Genomic DNA, 18,543 nt, shown 5'->3' on the forward strand with positions numbered 1-18,543 from the left:
ATGTACCATACATTTTGGATGAGATTCGTGTCGGCCGGTGACTAAGTCACTCGCTCGAACTGTCCAGAACGTTCTTCAAACGAACTGCGAATTGTGGCACGGTGACGTGACATCGTTGTTTGGGAGCGTGAAGTCTAAGAATGGCTGCAAATGAAGTTGCATGTAAACACACCCAACACCAACATGCAGCCACTAACAGCTTGCACAGTGCCTTGTTGACAATCTGGGTCCATGGATTTGTAGGGTCAGGGCCACACGCGAACCCTACCATCGAATCTTACCAACTGAAATCGGGACCTACCTGACCAAGGCACAGTTTCCAGTAGTCTAGGGTACAACCGATATCATCACGAGCCCAGGAGAGGCGCTGCAGGCGATGTACTACTGATAGCAAAAGCATTCGCGTCGGTCGTCTGCTGCCGTAGCCCACTAACGCCAAATGTCGCCACATCGTCCTTCTGGATACTCTCGTTGTATATCCCACATTGATTTCTGCGGTTATTTCACACAGTGCAGCTCGTCTGTTAGCACTGACAACTCTGCGCAAACGCCGCTGCTTTTGTTCGTTAAATCAAGGTCATCGGCCTCTGCTTGCCTGTGGTGACAGGTAATGTCTCAAATTTGGTGTCGTAGGCACACTCTTGACGCTGTCGATCTCGGAATATCGAATTTCCTAACGTTTATCTTGGGTACAATACGCACACACATCCACCCAAAAATGGTTCAAATGGCTCTGAGCACTATGGGACTTACCATCTATGGTCATCAGTCCCCTAGAACTTAGAACTACTTAAACCTAACTAACCTAAGGACAGCACACAACACCCAGCCATCACGAGGCAGAGAAAATCCCTGACCCCGCCGGGAATCGAACCCGGGAACCCGGGCGTGGGAAGCGAGAACGCTACCGCACGACCACGAGATGCGGGCGCACATCCACCCACCCACCCACCCAACCACACACACACACACACACACACACACGCGCGCGCGCGCGCGCGCGCGCGCGCGCGCGCTCTTCAGTTCATCGCACCAATTGTCAGTACAAAAAAATACACGAAGTTCATTTCAGCTGCTGAAATGGATATCCCTACTGGGTTCGGGGGTGTGCAAGCGATTTTTCATATTGAATATCATTTCAACAATAAAAAAACTTTGTTACATTAGCGATGGTGATACGAAGAATCAGTAAATGATCAACTTATAGCGACGTTGTACGTCTCAGTGTGTAACACCAACAGTTTAGGTAATTCGTAATTTTCAGTTGTGAATTAATAATGTTTTACCTGCATTTTGCGCATACTTCGTTACGCATGTTAAGACGACATTTGGTTCTACAGTCCTCCATGGCAACTGACAATTAGTAGAAGAGCCATGTGTGAGCTGCGTAAAAGTGCTGCGGCCATGTTTACACAGCACTCAGCGACGTCGACCCAGGGCTTCGCATCGTACCTCCAGGCACGGTACTGTTTCCTTTATTTCCGGTAAACCCCCGAGTCTTTATAGAATCGAACTCCCATCTATGAAATAGCTTGAAACATTCGATAACTCAGATGACCTGATATGGTAAATATTTTACGTTAAGCAAGTAAGCAAGAAAAAGCTTAGAATAGGTTTGAAATTATGCTTAAAGCTTGTCGGAAGTGGCTAACTGCTTTCATTGTGAAACACTGGCTCAGTAGGGTCTAGATATTTTCGCACCATTTTAAGCTAAATGTAGTTTTTCACGCATCTCAATGTTTGTAATCATATCTTCTGAACTATTTGTTGTACAGTGATACAATTTTTCAGGTACGGTCAGTGGTGTATGTAGATATTGTCCGTCTTGCGAATAGAGTTACTACTAAAGAAGTAATCAGTTAAAACGTAATGCCTGGTGCTGAAGTTTCTGAACAGCGAAAATATAGTAAGGTATAGCCTTTTTTTTCCTTTCATCATTTTGTGTGTGGTTTGTGTGTGTGGGGGGGGGGAGGGGGGGGGGAAGGTCTCAGCGATAAAAAAGTTTCAGAAACGTTTGAAATCATGTGTAAAGTTTGTTGGAAGTCGCTAAGTGCTCTCGTTCTCGAATATTGGATAAATAATGTCCTGGTGTATCTGTGCCGTCAGTTAAGCTGTCTACATCTACATCTACATGGTTACTCTGCAATTCACACTTAAGTGCCTAGACGAGGGTTCATCGAACCATACTACTTTCTACCATTCCACTCTCGAACGGCGCATGGGAAAAACGAACACCTCAATCTTTCCGTTCGAGCTCTGATTTCTCTTATTTTATTATGATGATCATTTCTCCCTACGTAGGTGATTGTCAAAAAAATGTTTTCGCATTCGGAAGAGAAAGTTGGTGATTCAAATTTCGTAAATACATGTCGCCGCAAAGAAAACCGCCTTTCTTTCAGTGAATGCCACCCCAACTTGCGTATCATATCAGTGACACTCTCACCCCTATTGCGCGATATCACGAAACGAGCTGCCTTTCTTTGCACTTTTTCTATGTCCTCCGTCAATCCGACCTGGTAAGGATCCCACACCGCGTAGCAGTATTCCAGCAGAGGACGGACAAGTGTAATGTAGGCAGTCTCTTAAGTGGGTTTGTCGCATCTTCTAAGCGTTCTGCCAACAAAGCGCAGTCTTTGTTTCGCCTTCCCAACAATATTATCTATGTGCTCGTAATTGTAATTGCTAGGTATTTAGTCGAACTGACAACCCTTAGATTTGTGCGATTTATCGTATACCCAAAATTTATCGGCTTTCTTTTACTACCCATGTGGATGACCTCGCACTTTTCTTTGTTTAGTGCCAATTACCAATTGTCAAGGCAAAAACACGATTTCCAACTGTTACAGTTGCCTCATTGTGTTAAACTTGTAACAGAGGAAATTTGGAAATTTGTGGTAAGAGCTTATGGGACCAAACTGTTGAGTGCATCGATCCCTAAGCTTACACACTACTTAATGTAACTTAAACTAATTTGCACTAAGGAAAATACACACACCGATTCCCTAGGGACGACTCGAACCTCCGACGGGGGCAGCCGCGTTTAACAGAGGATTAAACCTCTTAATCACAAGATTATGGCATCATTTTAAATTTTTAAATTCGGTCCGATGTTTAATGTTCATTTTGTTGTTTAATGTTTAATTTTTGTATAGTATTTCATTGTTTTGTGAGTGTAACAAGTGTATGCTCATTTCTGCGTACTTGTAGTAATGGAACACCTATGTAATGAAAGTAGATCTGCAGGTTGATTTTATGATAATTTCAGATGCTGCTTTATTTCTTGCATTATTCGAAGCCATTCGCACTACTTTTGTAACGGTAAATGTGGTGGAGTTATTTTCTTGTTGATTAGTATTCCACAGTGAAACGCAAAATTAAGACTTTAGTAGGAAGTTCATCCTTCACATAGTTTCCTCATGAAACAGTTAGCGAAGAAACTCACTTACTTTCAGTATGAATACACTACTGGCCATTAAAATTGCTACACCACGAAGACGACGAGCTACAGATGCGAAATTTAGCCAACAGGAAGAAGATGCTGTGATATGCAAATGATTAGCTTTTCAGAGCATTCACACAATGTTGGCGCCGGTGGCGACACCTACAACGTGCTGACATGAGAAAAGTTTCCAACCGATTTCTTATACACAAACAGTAGTTGACCGGCGTTGCCTGGTAAAACGTTGTTGTGATGCCTCGTGTAAGGAGGAGAAATGCGTACCATTACGTTTCCGACTTTGATAAAGGTCGTCGGATTGTAGCCTATCGCGATTGCGGTTTATCGTATCGCGACATTGCTGCTCACGTTGGTCGAGATCCAATGACTGTTAGCAGAATATGGGATCGGTGGGTTCAGGAGCGTAATACGGAACGCCGTGCTGGATCCCAACGACCTTGTATCACTAGCAGCCGAGATGACAGGCATCTTATCCGCATGGCTGTAACGGATCGTGCTGCCATGTCTCGAACCCGGAGTCAACAGATGGGGACGTTTGCAAGACAACAACCATCTACACGAACAGTTCGACGACGTTTGCAGCAGCATGGACTTTTAGCTCGGAGACCATGGCTGTGTTTACCCTTGACGCTGCATCACAAACAGGAGCGCCTGCGATGGTGGACTCAACGACGAACCTGGGTGCACGAATGGCAAAACGCCCTTTTTCGGATGAATCCAGGTTCTGTTTACAGCATCATGATGGTCTCTTCCGTGTTTGGCGACATCGCGGTGAACGCACATTGGAAGCGTGTAATCGTCATCGCCTTACTGGCATATCATCCGGCGCGATGGTATGGGGTGCCATTGGTTACACGTCTCGGTCACCTCTTGTTCGCATTGACGGCACTTTGAACAGTGGACGTTACATTTCAGATGTGTTACGACCCGTGGCTCTACCCTTCATTCGATCCCTGCGAAACCCTATATTTCAGCAGGATAATGCACGACCGCACGTTGCAGGTCCTGTAAGGGCCTTTCTGGATACAGAAAATGTTCGACTCCTGCCCTGGCCAGCATATTCTCCAGATCTCTCACCAACTGAAAACGTCTGGTCAGTGGTGGCCGAGCAACTGGCTCGACACAATACGCCAGTCACTTCTCTTGATGAACTGTGGTATCGTGTGGAAGCTGCATGGGCAGCTGTACCTGTACACGCCATCCAAGCTCTGTTTGACTCAATGCCCAGGCGTATCAAGGTCGTTATTACGGCCAGAGTTGGTTGTTCTGGGTATTGATTTCTCAGGATCTATGCATCCAAATTGCGTGAAAATTAATCACATGTCAGTTCTAGTATAATATATTACCTTGTTTCCAAAAAAAACGTGTCCCATTTTGAGTGGCGACTTTGATATTATCTTGCTACCACTCGTAACACCACCTCTGTATAACCTAGCAAAAAAAAAAATCTGCATTTTTTAATAACTGATTGTGATATGTTTCAGAGACGAATTAACAACTGGATCCGATTCCTAAACAAAATCACGGTCAAAATTTAGTAAAATAAGGGCACGCGACTTGTGAGGTGGTGTTGTGCCTTGCAGAACAAAACTAATTTATCGCGCTGCCACTTTTCTAGTTACAGTTTGACACATTCTAGATGTGCCGAAGACAGGGAGACTGGCACCTGAATCCGGCCGTTAAATAAATTTTGCAGTTCTGTGTACAACATTACTAAAACCGTAATTGGAGGGAACTTACAAAGTCTTGAGACTTACTGCTTGGAAAAATACGTGGGAGATTACTAGATTGCGGAAACTATTTTTAAAGACACCTGTCCAAAGAGACACAGTTGGTATGGTTTTACATGGCCGTAATGCAGTATTGTGTGCGAAAGCCTGGCTATCTCGCTTTATGCGGGAGTGTCTTAGTGACGCCATTATGCCTGGATAATTGCCATTGATATTCGAGAGGTTCTTCGTCTGGCAAAGGAAGGTATGAAATGGATTCGCTGTTAATATGCCATGTACCAAATAATCACTATATTAACCCCAATTAGTTGATTCGTATGGACGTTCTATGCAGCTAAAGATCGGACTTTTGTCCTGAAACCTGTCTGCGCTTTCCTTTTATCGGAAAACAAAAATTTGTTGCAAATGTAGTGGATGTTATCAATCAGGAATAATATACATAACGACTATGGATGTCCTATCAAGAGAAAAAAATACTAAAATACTTGAGTCACGTGTAAAACATGGACGATGAACAGTATAGACAAGAGGAGAATGAGATGCTATAGAATAATACTGAAAATTAGATGAGTAGATAGAGTAACAAATTAGGAGATAATCAGTTTAAACGAGAAGAAAAGAAATGTTTGGCAAAACTTGGTTAAAGAAGGGATAGATTGATAAAACACATTCTGAAGCATCGACAAATAGTTAATTCGGTAACGAGTTAAGTGTTGGGGATAAAAATTATGAACACTAAGGATTGAACACAGTAAGCAGGTTCAAATAGAAGTAGGGCAAAGTATTTATGCAAATATGGAAAACTTACACAAAAATGGAGAGCTGCAACAAGCCAGTACTTTACTTGTGCAATAGACAGCATTCTTACACGCTCAAAATATTATCGAATGACGTATTTATAAGGCGTACACATAAGTTATAATTGTCACCTCTAAAAAAATCAAATTACGTAATTAACTTTTTGTTTATATGCAGCTGCATGTCTACACCCCTGGTACACATTGAAATCACCACGACACAGTTCCGAAGCACGCCGGCAGAGGAGCCGTAACAAAACAGTCGTTTTCCGCAATAATCCATGCATCCACCGAATCCAGATGTCTTCTTTAGCTGCCTCACTACCATGGACGAGTGTTGGATGTATCACTGTTCTGGTATCGTCCAGAGATCGTGGTGCTACACCAAAGTCGGAAACTTGAATCGACGCCACGGACATTAGCGAGAGCTCGCTGCAATCCGCAACAACCAATGGAAGGCACTCCAGAAGACCACGCCTCCCTCTCAGGGTAGTAGCACCCTCAAATGAGGTCAGTATAGCGTCGAGCATGTAAGAGTTGAGTCCACTTCGTGACCTTATCTCATGGAGTCAACATCGTAGTGTAGGAACTACGAGTTCTTACAAATTATGATGAACTTTAATGAAGGTTGCGTTTTACACTGCAAGGGAGCAGTTTGATAATTTGTGCATCAAGGAATGCTTTGCTAGTCCATGACAGTTGTAAATTGTACAGTACTCCTGTGGCAAAGAAGTGTGGCAAAGTTACGTAAATCTGTTATAAATTTATGTAATAAAGTGGACTAATGTTTCATATGTTCTAGTTAGAGGAGCCTTCTCCAGAAGCAATCAAAGAACCCACAGCTATGGCCAGACGAAAGTACAGTGCCGGAAAGAAACATCACAACGCCAGGAAAAGGTTGTGTGAGGTAAACTAATGTTGGTAGGCGTGTTAGTACATCTGAAAGGTGACACCTATTCAAAGTTCGCGCCAGACGCATAAGAATGGCGCTACTAGCGCCACTATGGTGATGCAGAATAGGTTTGATTTAAATACACGCTGTAACGACCGTGAGCGTTATTTACTTTTTAGATTGTACGTGGTGAGTTGATGTTAGTCAAGGATGTATTTAAGGCGACAAAGACACCATTATCAACACTTATCACACCTATCATTTGGACGAGGTCGTGTAATGGGAGAAGCTGGATGTACCTTCTGCTGTATTGTAGAAAGCCTTAGCAGGAAAGTAGCCACCGTGCGTTATTGCTGTCAGCAGTGGTCACTAGTATGTACAGTCCTAAGAAGATCGGGCTCTGGACAGCCATGTGGCACTACCGAGAGGGAAGATCATCGTGTTCAGCGTACGGTTCTGATGCATACTGCATCTACAGTGGCAGGTAGAGTTGCAGTTGGCACAACGGTGGCCAGAAGACCAGCAGCGTGCATTCCACTGACCACAAACGACAACCATTGGTGACCTTACTGGCGTCAAGCGAGAGCTCACTGGATGGGAGGGTGGAAGTTAGTTGTGTTTCCTAATGAAAGCTGGTTCTGCCTAGATGCCAATGATGGCCGTGTGTTGTGTGTTGGCTAGAAGAAGGCCAGTTGAGGGCCTGTGACCAGCCTCTCTGCGTGCTAGACACACTGGACCTACACCTGGAGTTATGGTCTGGGGTGCGATTTCGTATGACACACAACCTGACTGCATGATTTTACGTCAGTCTGATGATTCAACCTGTTGTGCTGCCATTCATGAACAGCATTCCAGGGGGTGATTTCCAACAGGATAACGCTCGCCCACGTACCAATGTTATAACCCAAAATGAAATGAGCGTACGGCATTGTGGGCCGGGAGTCCCCCATTCGGGGAAGTTCAGCCCCCGAGGGCAATTACTTATTGCATTTGACGCCACATTGGGCGACTTGCGCGTCGGAGATGGGGGATGAAATGATGAGGAGAACACAACAGCCAAGTCCCTGAGCGGAGAAAATATTCTGCCCCATCCGGGAATCGAACCCGAGCCCCTTGGCGTGGCATTCCGCCGCGCTGGCCACTCAACCAACGGGTGCGGACTATAACCCAAAATTCTCTACAGAGTGTGGACATGTTGCCTTGGCCTTCTTGACCACCAGTTCTGTCTGCAATGAAGCACTTACGAGTTATCATCGGACAACATCTCCAGCGTCACCCACAAACAACATTAACCGTCCCTCTATCGACCGACCAAGTGCAACAGGCATGGCATTCCATCCCACGAACTGACATCCAGCACCTGTACAACACAATGCATGCACATCTGCATGCTTACATTCAACGTTCTGGCGGTTACACCGGTTATTAATGTACCAGTATTTCGCATTTGCAATGGATTATCTCGCGCTTACATTAACCTCTGCTCCTGCAATGTTAGTCACTTAAATACCGGGTGATCAAAAAGTCAGTATAAGTTTGAAAACTTAATAGACCACGGAATAATGTACATAGAGACGTAAAAATTGACACACTGGCTTGGAATGACATGGGGTTGTATTAGAACAAAAAAAAGTTCACAAAATGATGCGAGAAAGATATTTTGCGCGCGTCGTTTGATGATGATCGTGTGCTCAGCCGCCACTTTCGTCATGCTTGGCCTCCCAGGTCCCCAGACCTCAGTCCGTGCGATTATTGGCTTTGGGGTTACCTGAAGTCGCAAGTGTATCGTGATCGACCGACATCTCTAGGGATGCTGAAAGACAACATCCGACGTCAATGCCTCACCAACAATCCGGACATGTTTTACAGTGCTGTTCATAACATTATTCCTCGACTACAGCTATTGTTGAGGAATGATGGTGTAGATATTGAGCATTTCCTGTAAAGAACATCATCTTTGCTTTGTCTTACTTTGTTACGCTAATTATCACTATTCTCATCAGATGAAGCGCCATCTGTCGGACATTTTTTGAAAGTTTTTATTTTTTTGGTTCTAATAAAACCCCATGTCATTCCAAGCATGTGTGTCAATTTGTACCTCTCTATCTACATTATTCCATGATTTATTCAGTTTTCAAATTTATACTGACTTTTTGATCACCCGGTATGTTACCTAGACAAATGTATTCCCGAAATTTCGTTACCCTACATTAATTATTTTTTGGTGTTGCGATTAGTTGTCAGTCAGTGTAATCTTCTCACAACAACTGTGACATCGAAGCAAGGGAGCAAGGCAGTCAGTGGAAACATGTGGAGTCACCTCTGCCGAAAAAGGGAAGACCCAACCATAAATGGGCAAGGTGAGGCTGAGTGTTTTTTTGGGATTACTATAGTGTGACGCTACCAGTTATGGTTGTAAGGGGCAAACCGTCACAGCTGTATAGTACTGAAACCTCCGGACAGGGTTTCAGGGGGCTATCAAAATGAAGCATAGTGGGAAGCTGCCCAAGTGGGTGATTCTGCTCCAAGATATCGCCTCAACTCTTTCTGCCCAAGACGTGCTGCTGCTTTGGGCTACCAGACGCCTCACACCTGTATTCTACTGGTGTGGCGGCACCCAATGACGTCGTCTTCTTTACTTGAATGAAGAAAACATCCAGATTGGCGACGAGGCGATTTCCGAGGTGGACTGTTTCCTGGAAAGCCGAGATATAGTCTTCTGCAACCAAGTTCTCGTCCAAGCTGCCCGCCATTGGGAAAAATATACAGAGGAGCACTGACACCACCAAGTTTTACAGTCAGAGTCTGACCTTTTCCAAAGCCTTCATTAAAACTTTATGACGAACTCTGGTGTGCAAGGAAGGAATTGTTAGGCAGTGACATTAGCAGTACTAGCTGTAAGTTGTTTTTGGTGACGAACCCACCTGGGTTTAGACTGCCACCCGGTGGAAAAGAGGGATCTGCTGGTCGCGGTGGGACGGCCCCAGCAGCTGCGCCAGGTAGTGGATGTCCCCGCGGGCCGGCTGAGTGACCTGCAACAGGCGGCGCCGCGTTGAACCAGGGTTAAAAGAGCTCGCCAGAAACACAGCGATGCAAGCGTGTCATTACAGTAGTCTTACATAGTACTTTCATGTTAATATGCAGAGACATCTTTGCTGCCACAGAACGTGATGAGAAGGTGTAATTTGGCCAGCACCAGTTTGAGTTCCACAAAATGCAGGAACACATCAGGCAGTGCTGAGCCTACAACATACCTTGGAGTAGGGACGGACAGGAAATGCAGTTCTTTTGCAACTGCGCCAATCTCTCTCGCCCGAGTGCACACTTCCCCTTCTACCACGCCATGCTGTCCTAGCAGGAAGAGGGAAACGGGGGTGGGGTTAACAGCAGAAGCGCTGCATGTGGCACGCGGCTTTGTTTCCTATTTCTCAACAACACAGATCGCACAAAAAACGAACTTCGCATTTTCTTTAACGCCAGTGAGCTTATTGATGGTCCAAATGGTTCAAATGGCTCTGAGCACTATGGGACTTAACATCTATGGTCATCAGTCCCCTAGAACTTAGAACTACTTAAACCTAACTAACCTAAGGACATTACACAACACCCAGTCAGAGCTTATTGAAATGGATGGTGTTCATGGTCACAAACTGTCCCTTCCACAACGCCATTTTGTTTTTAAATGCATCCACTTCGCCATCAAATTAGAAATGCGTTGCTTCTCACCTTGGAATGTCTTACTGACGTCAGTTTGTAGTCAACTCAGTTTAAAATTAAATTTTGCTTCTTGTTTTCCTTTTTCCTTTAGAAATTCAAGCGAAAACTCGTTCCATCTTGTCCTTTGATTTCATCAACGTACTTCTTAATGTACAGAAGAATGAATCCCGTACAAATCGCCTGCTGATGATTATAATTTTTAGGTCTTTCGTCATTAATTAAATCTTTTAGGAAACTTGCGGTATTACTCGATTATGCGATTACATAATACACCCTAAGACAGAGAAAAAAAACGACGCACCACGAAGAAATCCGAATGAGACAGAAAACGGTAGATTTAATGTACATACACAGACAAACGAATGATTACAATTTCAGAAAAATTGGATGATTTATTCAAGAGAAAGACACACTTTGTAATTTCTGAATGGAGGTATATCAGACATCTTTCGTGGTTAGTTAGCAGAGGCGAAAGAGTCTTGATAGGTGTCCCGGTTTATTACAAAAACTGTGGTCTTTTATTTTCAAGTTTAGATTTGGTTACTAATATTGGCGAAAATTTCGGAAATTAATGACTCTTCATGGCTAGTCAGTAATATGATTAGATTGGATTTGATTCGATTAATATTTGTTCCATACATCATGAATACAACATTTCGTAATGATGTGGAATGCATCATTTTACATTTTAATCAAAGATTTCTTTACATACCATTTACCCTCCCTCTCAATCTTTTTTATATTTGTCTCTCTCTCTCTTCACACACACACACACACACACACACACACACACACACACACACACACACACGCACGCACGCACACAAACATTGATTTTTATTTTTATTTGTTGTTGTGCTCGACTATCGGCCAGGCACGAAAACGTCCATGAATGAGTTTATTAGTTTTGAGTACACTTACGAAAGAAATATAAAAACAACTATGACAGTTACTGATTTATGATGCTTAGTTTACAGTCAGTTCTGAGTATTATTAGTAACTATGCTCCAGTCCCTAAACCGAGTTACAGAAGTGTGAATCAGACGCATTACGTATTCAAGGCCGTAGCAGCCGCGTCTTTGAGATTCTCGCCAAAAACACGGCCGACGGGAAAGCGATGCGAACGTGTCACTACAGTAGTATTACTTATTACTTTTCACGTTAACGTGCAGGTACGTCGTGGCTCATGACCTCTCATCAGTTACACTGCCAGAAGCAGAGTTCGTTTTGTTTGCAGGTGACACAAGTATTCCAATAAATAGTATGTCGAGTGTAGTTCTGGAAAGATCTGCTAATGATATTTTCACGGATATTAATAAATGGTTTAAAGCCAACTCACTGACATTAAACTTTGAAAAGCCTCACTATATGCAATTCAGAACCTATAAGAGGTTTCCACCCAGCATATGCATAAAGTATGAAGATGAGCAGATAGAAGAGGTTGACAGTCTTCAATTCCTGGGATTACAACTTGATAATAAATTCAGTTGGGAGGAGCACACGACAGAATTGCAGAAACGCCTTAACAAATCTGTATTTGCAATTCGAGTGTTAGCAGACATAGGCGACATCAAAATGTAAAAGCTTGCATACTTTGCCTACTTTCATTCCATAATGTCATATGGTATAATATTTTGGGGTAACTCTTCAAGTCAAATAAAAGTTTTCAGAGTCCAAAAGCGTGTAATACGTATTATTTGTGGAGTAAATTCACGGACGTCCTGTAGAAACCTCTTCAAAGAACTGGGTATACTAACTACTGCCTCTCAGTATATTTACTCCTTAATGAAATTTGTCCTAAATAATATATCTCTTTTTCCAACAAACAGCTCAGTTCATACATACAATACCAGGAACAAAAATGATCTGCACAAGGACTTAAAAGCACTTACTTTAGTTCAAAAAGAGGTCCACTAGTCAGGAACACTCACCTTCAATAATTTGCCAGCAAACATAAAAAGTTTAGTTACAAATAAAGATCAGTTTAAAAGGAGCCTGAAAGATTTACTAGTGGCCAACTCCTTCTACTCCATTGACGAATTTTTTAATAGAAACAAATGATGTGTTGTATATATTCATACTATTAGTATTGTTATTTCTGCTTTAAAAAATTGACCTGTTCCTCATCCACGAGGATCTCCTCAGCACGGATCTATGGAACGAAAAACTAATCTAATCTAATGCTGCCACAGAACGTGATGAGATGGTGTAATTTGGTCAGCACCAGTTTGAGTTCCAGGAAATGCAGAACACGCCAGTCAGTGCTGACCCTACAACATACTTGGAGCAAGGACGGACAGGCAATCGGCTCACGTGCAGTTCTTTTGCAAGCGCCAGATCTCTCTCGCCCGAGTGCACGTTTCCCCTTCTACCATGCCATGCTGTCCTAGCCGGAAGAGGGGGGAGGGTGAACTTCAAAAGCACTGCATGTGGCACGCGGCTTTCTTTCATATTTCTCAACAACACGGATCACAAACAAAACAAACTTCGCATTTTCTTTAACGCCCTGGAACGAGTTTTCGCTTGAAAGCCCACTACTGTTGAATTTCTAAAGGAAAAAGGAAAACAAGAAGCAGAATTAGAAGACCCGGATTGAATTTTAAAGAGAGTTGTCTACAGACTGCCGTCAGTAAGACATTGCAAGGTGAGAAGCAACGTATTTCGAATTTGATGGAGAAGTGGATGCATTTAAAAACAAAATGGCATTGTGGAAGGAACAGTTTGTGACCATGAACACCATTCATTCTTAATGTACGGAACAATGAATCCCGTACAAATCGTCTGTTCACGATTCTAATTTCTAGCTCTTTCGTCATTAACTAAATCTTTTACGAAACTTGCGGTACTCCTTGATTATGCGATTACATAATACACTGTAAGACGGGAAGAAACGAAGCACCACGAAGAAATCCGAATGAGACAGAAAACGGTAGGTGTAATGTACATACACCGACAAACAAATGATTGCAACTTCAGAAAACGGTCGCAGGTTCGAATCCTGCCTCGGGCATGGCTGTGTGTGACGTTCTTAGGTTAGTTAGGTTTAAGTAGTTCTAAGTTCTAGGGGCCTGATGACCACAGATGTTAAGTCCCATAGTGCTCAGAGCCATTTTTTGAACTTCAGAAAATTTGGATGATTTATTCGAGAGAAAGACCTTCACAAATTGAGTAAGTCAATAAAGTTTTCGTCGGGCCCTTCAACCAGTTTGGGTTTCTGACGATCTAACGCGCCAAATGGACAGAATTAGGCACGATATTCCTTAGGAGAACATTAAACAACTCTATCAATCAATGTCAAGCCGAATAACTGCTTGCAAAGGTCCAGAGGTGGACTTGCTCAATTTGTGAAGCTTTTTCACTTGAATAACTCGCGTAATTATTGTAAAATTGTAATATTTCCGGTCCCTTTCGGATAATTCCATCGTGGTGTGTCTGTATCTTTTTTTTTTGTCTTACAGAGTAGATAATGAAAATTCTCGTTCTTATCCTCTGTGATTCCCGTTCATTTATAAACTAGTACGACAACAGATCGCTACACTGCTTCTCTCTGTGGGAACAGTCGCTGGATCTATGAACTTCCTTAACATTGTGAGCAAATAGCGGAAGATAAATAGCACTTACATCACGATTCTGTTCACCTGAAGGAAGAGCTGCAGATCAAAACAAGCCACACCAAACGCTGGAAGGAAATAGAAATGAGCGTTTGGCGTCATTGGCCGGAAGGCCCCTTGCGGTGCAAGTCTTATTACATTCGGCGCCACATTGGGTTACCTGCGCCCCGGAGGGGGATGAAATGAGATGAAGGCAACACAACACGCAGTCCCTGAGCGGAGAAAATCTCCGACCCAGCCGGGAATCGAACCCGGGCCCGTAGGACGGCTATCCGTCACGCTGACCACTGTTTGTTGTTGTTGCTGTTGATCTCATTTTGTTCGTTAGTGTTCGTTGTATTTGTTCGGGGCGGACGTTCCATGATTCTTGTTCGAATTCATCGTTCATCCTTTAACTCAGTTTTTTTATTACTGAGGGCAGCTAACCCTCTGACCGAACACGCTGGGCTACCGTGCCGGCACCACTTAGCTGACGGAGCGGACGCTGGAAGGAAGTGTCGCACCGCAGTGCTAAATGAAATATCGCGGTGTACGGAGAATGAACGAACAAAGCCGAGACGTAACGAGCAATGCCGAGACAGGCTGAGAGTCGGACCGCACATAAGCAGCGCGTTGCGCATGCGTGGTTTAGCATGCCTTGGCCGACACTGCCTTAGAAGACCGGGTGAAGAAAGGCAAACATACATTTACATCATTTGTAGATCTAGGCAAACCTTTTGACAATGTCAGCTGAATACTCCCTTTGAAATTCTGAAGGAAGCAGGGATAAAATACAGGCTGAGGAGGTGGGGCGAAAGATTGTATACACTTGTGCAGAAACCAAATTGCAACTATACTAGTCAAAATGGCTCTGAGCACTATGCGACTTAACTTCTGAGGTCATCAGTCGCCTAGAACTTAGAACTACTTAAACCTAACTAATCTAAGGACATCACACACATCCATGCCCGAGGCAGGATTCGAACCTGCGACCGTAGCAGTCGCGTGGTTTCGGACTGAGCGCCTAGAACCGCTAGACCACCAACTATACTAGTCGAAGGACATGAAAAGGAAACAATGTTTGAGAAGCGAATGTGACAGGGTAATATATTCATGATGTTATTGAATGTCTACACTGATCAAGCAGCAAAGCAAAGCAGGAAGAAATTTGAAAACTGAATTAATGTTCAGAGAGAAGAAATAAAACTTTGAAATTTACTGACGACATTATAATTGCGTCAGAGACAGCAAGGGACTTGAAAGAGCAGACGAGAAAATGGTTGGTGGCTTGAAAAGAGGTTATAACAAGAATATCAAGGAAAGCGAAACGAGAGTGAAGCACTGTAGTCAGATTAAATCAGATGAAGCTGAGGGTATTAGATTAGGAAATGAGACGTTAAAGGTGGTTGATGAGTTTTGCTACTTGGGCAGCAAAATAACTGATGATGGGCGAAGTAAAGAAGATACAAAACGCAGTCTGGCAATAAAAAAGAAAAAATATTTCTGATAAAAAGCAATTAATAAGGGATGAGGACAGTAAACAGTTAAAAATGGATCTAGATTGCAGTAGTAATTCGGAGATGAAGAGTGTTACCGAACACAGAGTAACGTGGAGAACTACATTAAAGCAGTCTTCGGACTGAAGACCAGAACGACCAATTGAAGGGACCATCTGAGAATTTCAGCAGTCTTCGGAACGATACTTTTTTAAAGCCATGCAAGTTCGATCACGCTCTCTCTGGAAGCTGTTCTATTGAAGCCCGCTGAACGTGTTCCTCTAGGAACAACTCAGGAGTTCGTTATAAGATAACACAGAGTTGAGACAAGTACGTAGTGGCCAAAATAAAAGCGGGCCGAAAAGTTTAATCTACTGTGACTCAAGTGACAGAAGATGAAAGAATGCATCAATGCTGTCAGCAAGACGTTGTAACAGCTCATATTGCACATGCTACCTCGGCAAGAGTTCTGCATCCAAACACTCGTACACCCTTTGCAAGCCACGGTGTACTGCATCGCAGAGTATACATCTTACTAATACTAGCGAATTTCCGGCCTATTTCTTTCGCTTTATGAGTGAAAGCAGGAGATCATCCATATCCCAAGATTCAAGGTTCAAGAATGGAATTAAAATTCGAGGGAAAGGATATCAATCATAAGATTCGCTGATGGCATTGCTACCCTCAGTGAAGTGAGGAAGAATTACAAAATTGTGTGGAATGAACAGTATAATGAGTACAGAATTTGGATTGAAAGTAAATTGAAGAAAGACGAAAGTAATGAGAAGTAGCAGAAATGAGAACAGCGAGGAACTTAGCGTCAGAATTGGGGATCACTAAATAGACGAAGTTAAAGAAGTCTTCTACAGCAAAATAACCTATGGCGGACAGAGCAAGGAGGACCTGAAAGAGAGACGTGAAGTGGCAAAGAGGGCATTCCTGATCAAGAGGTCTACTAACATTAAACATAGGCCTTAATTTGAGAAAGAAATGTCTGATAATGTATGTTTGGAGGACAATATTGTATGGTAGTAAGACGTGGCCTGTGGGAAAACCAAAATACCAGAGAATCGAAGAATTTGAGAAGTGGTGATGCAGAAGACTGTTGAAAATTAGGTGGACTGATAAGGTAAGGGATGCGGAGGTTCTCCGTAGAAACGGAGAGGAAAGGAACACATGGGAAACTCTGATAAGAAGAAGGGACAGGATGATGGGACATTCGCTAAGACATCAAGAAATAACTTCCGTGGTACTAGGGTGAGCTGTAGAGGAAGACAGTGATTAGAACACATCTAGCAAATAGCTGAAGACGAGGGTGACAAGCGCAAAAAACAGTCCCAAGGTATATGCCAGAATCTATCTTATCTTGAATTTTGGAAGGTAGGAGACGACATGAAATGGTATTTCTAGTAAGTTTCCAGGTTGTCGTGGATACTAACATAAACATAGTAACCAGATAACAAATGTTACCCTCTGATGTGGAAATTAAAATGTGCTCCTTTCAATGGTTCATTCACTATTTCTCTTCCGCATGTCATTATAAATATTTCCACAAAGTTTCATTGTCCTACGACAACTCGTTTTTCATGGTGGCCCTCTCAAGTAGTGAAAGTTTAATTATAATCACGCTGTACATCGTCTTTCTTCGAAGGATTCCCGTTTTACAAATTCGCGTGGGCTATAATGGCTTGTTACAATCCTAGCAGCGCGCGTCTAATTCGTTCGATGTCCGTTTCCATGCCCGCTTGATAAGGAGTCCAAAAATTGGAGCACGGGTCGCGGTAGCTAATTGCGTTACAGATGCACTGCTTCTTCATGACGTGTTCCGTGAGTTAATGTCTCTTCCTGTTACGTATTTTTAACTGTGGGGCAAGTTGAAAAATTCGCTATACTGCGATAATGCCGACACATTGGAAGAGCCGCGGCGCAAAATGAAAATTCTGTTGCTGCCATCACTCAAGCAGAGAAGCTTCGCGTGTCCCACAGTCTGATAAATAGCCAACAGCGTGAAAACTACGCCAACGGATTCTGTTAAGAGCATTTCACCAGTTCGTGAACTGGGGTGACTTTTTTCGTGACAGATATGCCGGCTTTAGTTTTGTCACCCTGTATAAGCAGATTTCAAGCTGCGTCAGTCTCATTCCCTTATTTTTTCGGCAAATATTTCATGACCAGTTCCAGCACTTCAAAACCCAAATAGTCGTGTAAAAAGGAATTTTGCACAAAAAAAACAACTGATCCCAAGTCCTTTGGTTTACTGCAGTTTTAACTCCACAGTGGAGCTGTAGCATACAGCTTTCGTGTACACGACATTACGAGCCCGTAAAGTGCTTACAAATGTTCGGAAGCAGAATCTATGTCTTCTTTGCCCGTTCCCGATACGAAAGCGTAAGCCGCAAACAGAGCAAGAACTGCCGTTAGTTGCCCACTGAAGGTGAACCAACAGCAAGAGCTAGACAGTCTAAAAACACAGCAGGGTCGTTATAGTCGCAGCGAATGACAGTACATGGGGTGGGGGGTGGGGGCAGGGGGGGGGGACACTCGAGTGTTATCGCTCTGTGCGATCTATGCTTCAAGGGTTTGAGGTCCGTGAAACACTTTCGCTGTATTTCTCGCTTTCAGAGGTGAGTGACCGCTCAAGTGGATCGTTTTCAGTAGTGGAAGATAAAGTACACTCCTGGAAATTGAAATAAGAACACCGTGAATTCATTGTCCCAGGAAGGGGAAACTTTATTGACACATTCCTGGGGTCAGATACATCACATGATCACACTGACAGAACCACAGGCACATAGACACAGGCAACAGAGCATGCACAATGTCGGCACTAGTACAGTGTATATCCACCTTTCGCAGCAATGCAG

General features: G+C 43.3%; 1 protein-coding gene across 2 annotated transcripts in view; it reads right to left on the reverse strand.

Moving 5' to 3' along the window:
- The window catches only part of LOC126234788 (uncharacterized), a 282,904-nt gene that overhangs the window by 15,517 nt on the left and 248,844 nt on the right, over positions 1-18,543 (reverse strand). For both annotated transcript variants that reach the window (XM_049943537.1, XM_049943536.1), the window contains exon 8: positions 9,801-9,908. In XM_049943537.1, coding sequence (XP_049799494.1) covers positions 9,807-9,908 — 102 coding nt within the window. In that variant the 3' untranslated portion in view covers positions 9,801-9,806. The remainder of the gene's footprint in view (positions 1-9,800; positions 9,909-18,543) is intronic.

This window comes from Schistocerca nitens, chromosome 2 (genome assembly GCF_023898315.1).
Source record: "Schistocerca nitens isolate TAMUIC-IGC-003100 chromosome 2, iqSchNite1.1, whole genome shotgun sequence".
NCBI lineage: Eukaryota > Metazoa > Arthropoda > Insecta > Orthoptera > Acrididae > Schistocerca > Schistocerca nitens.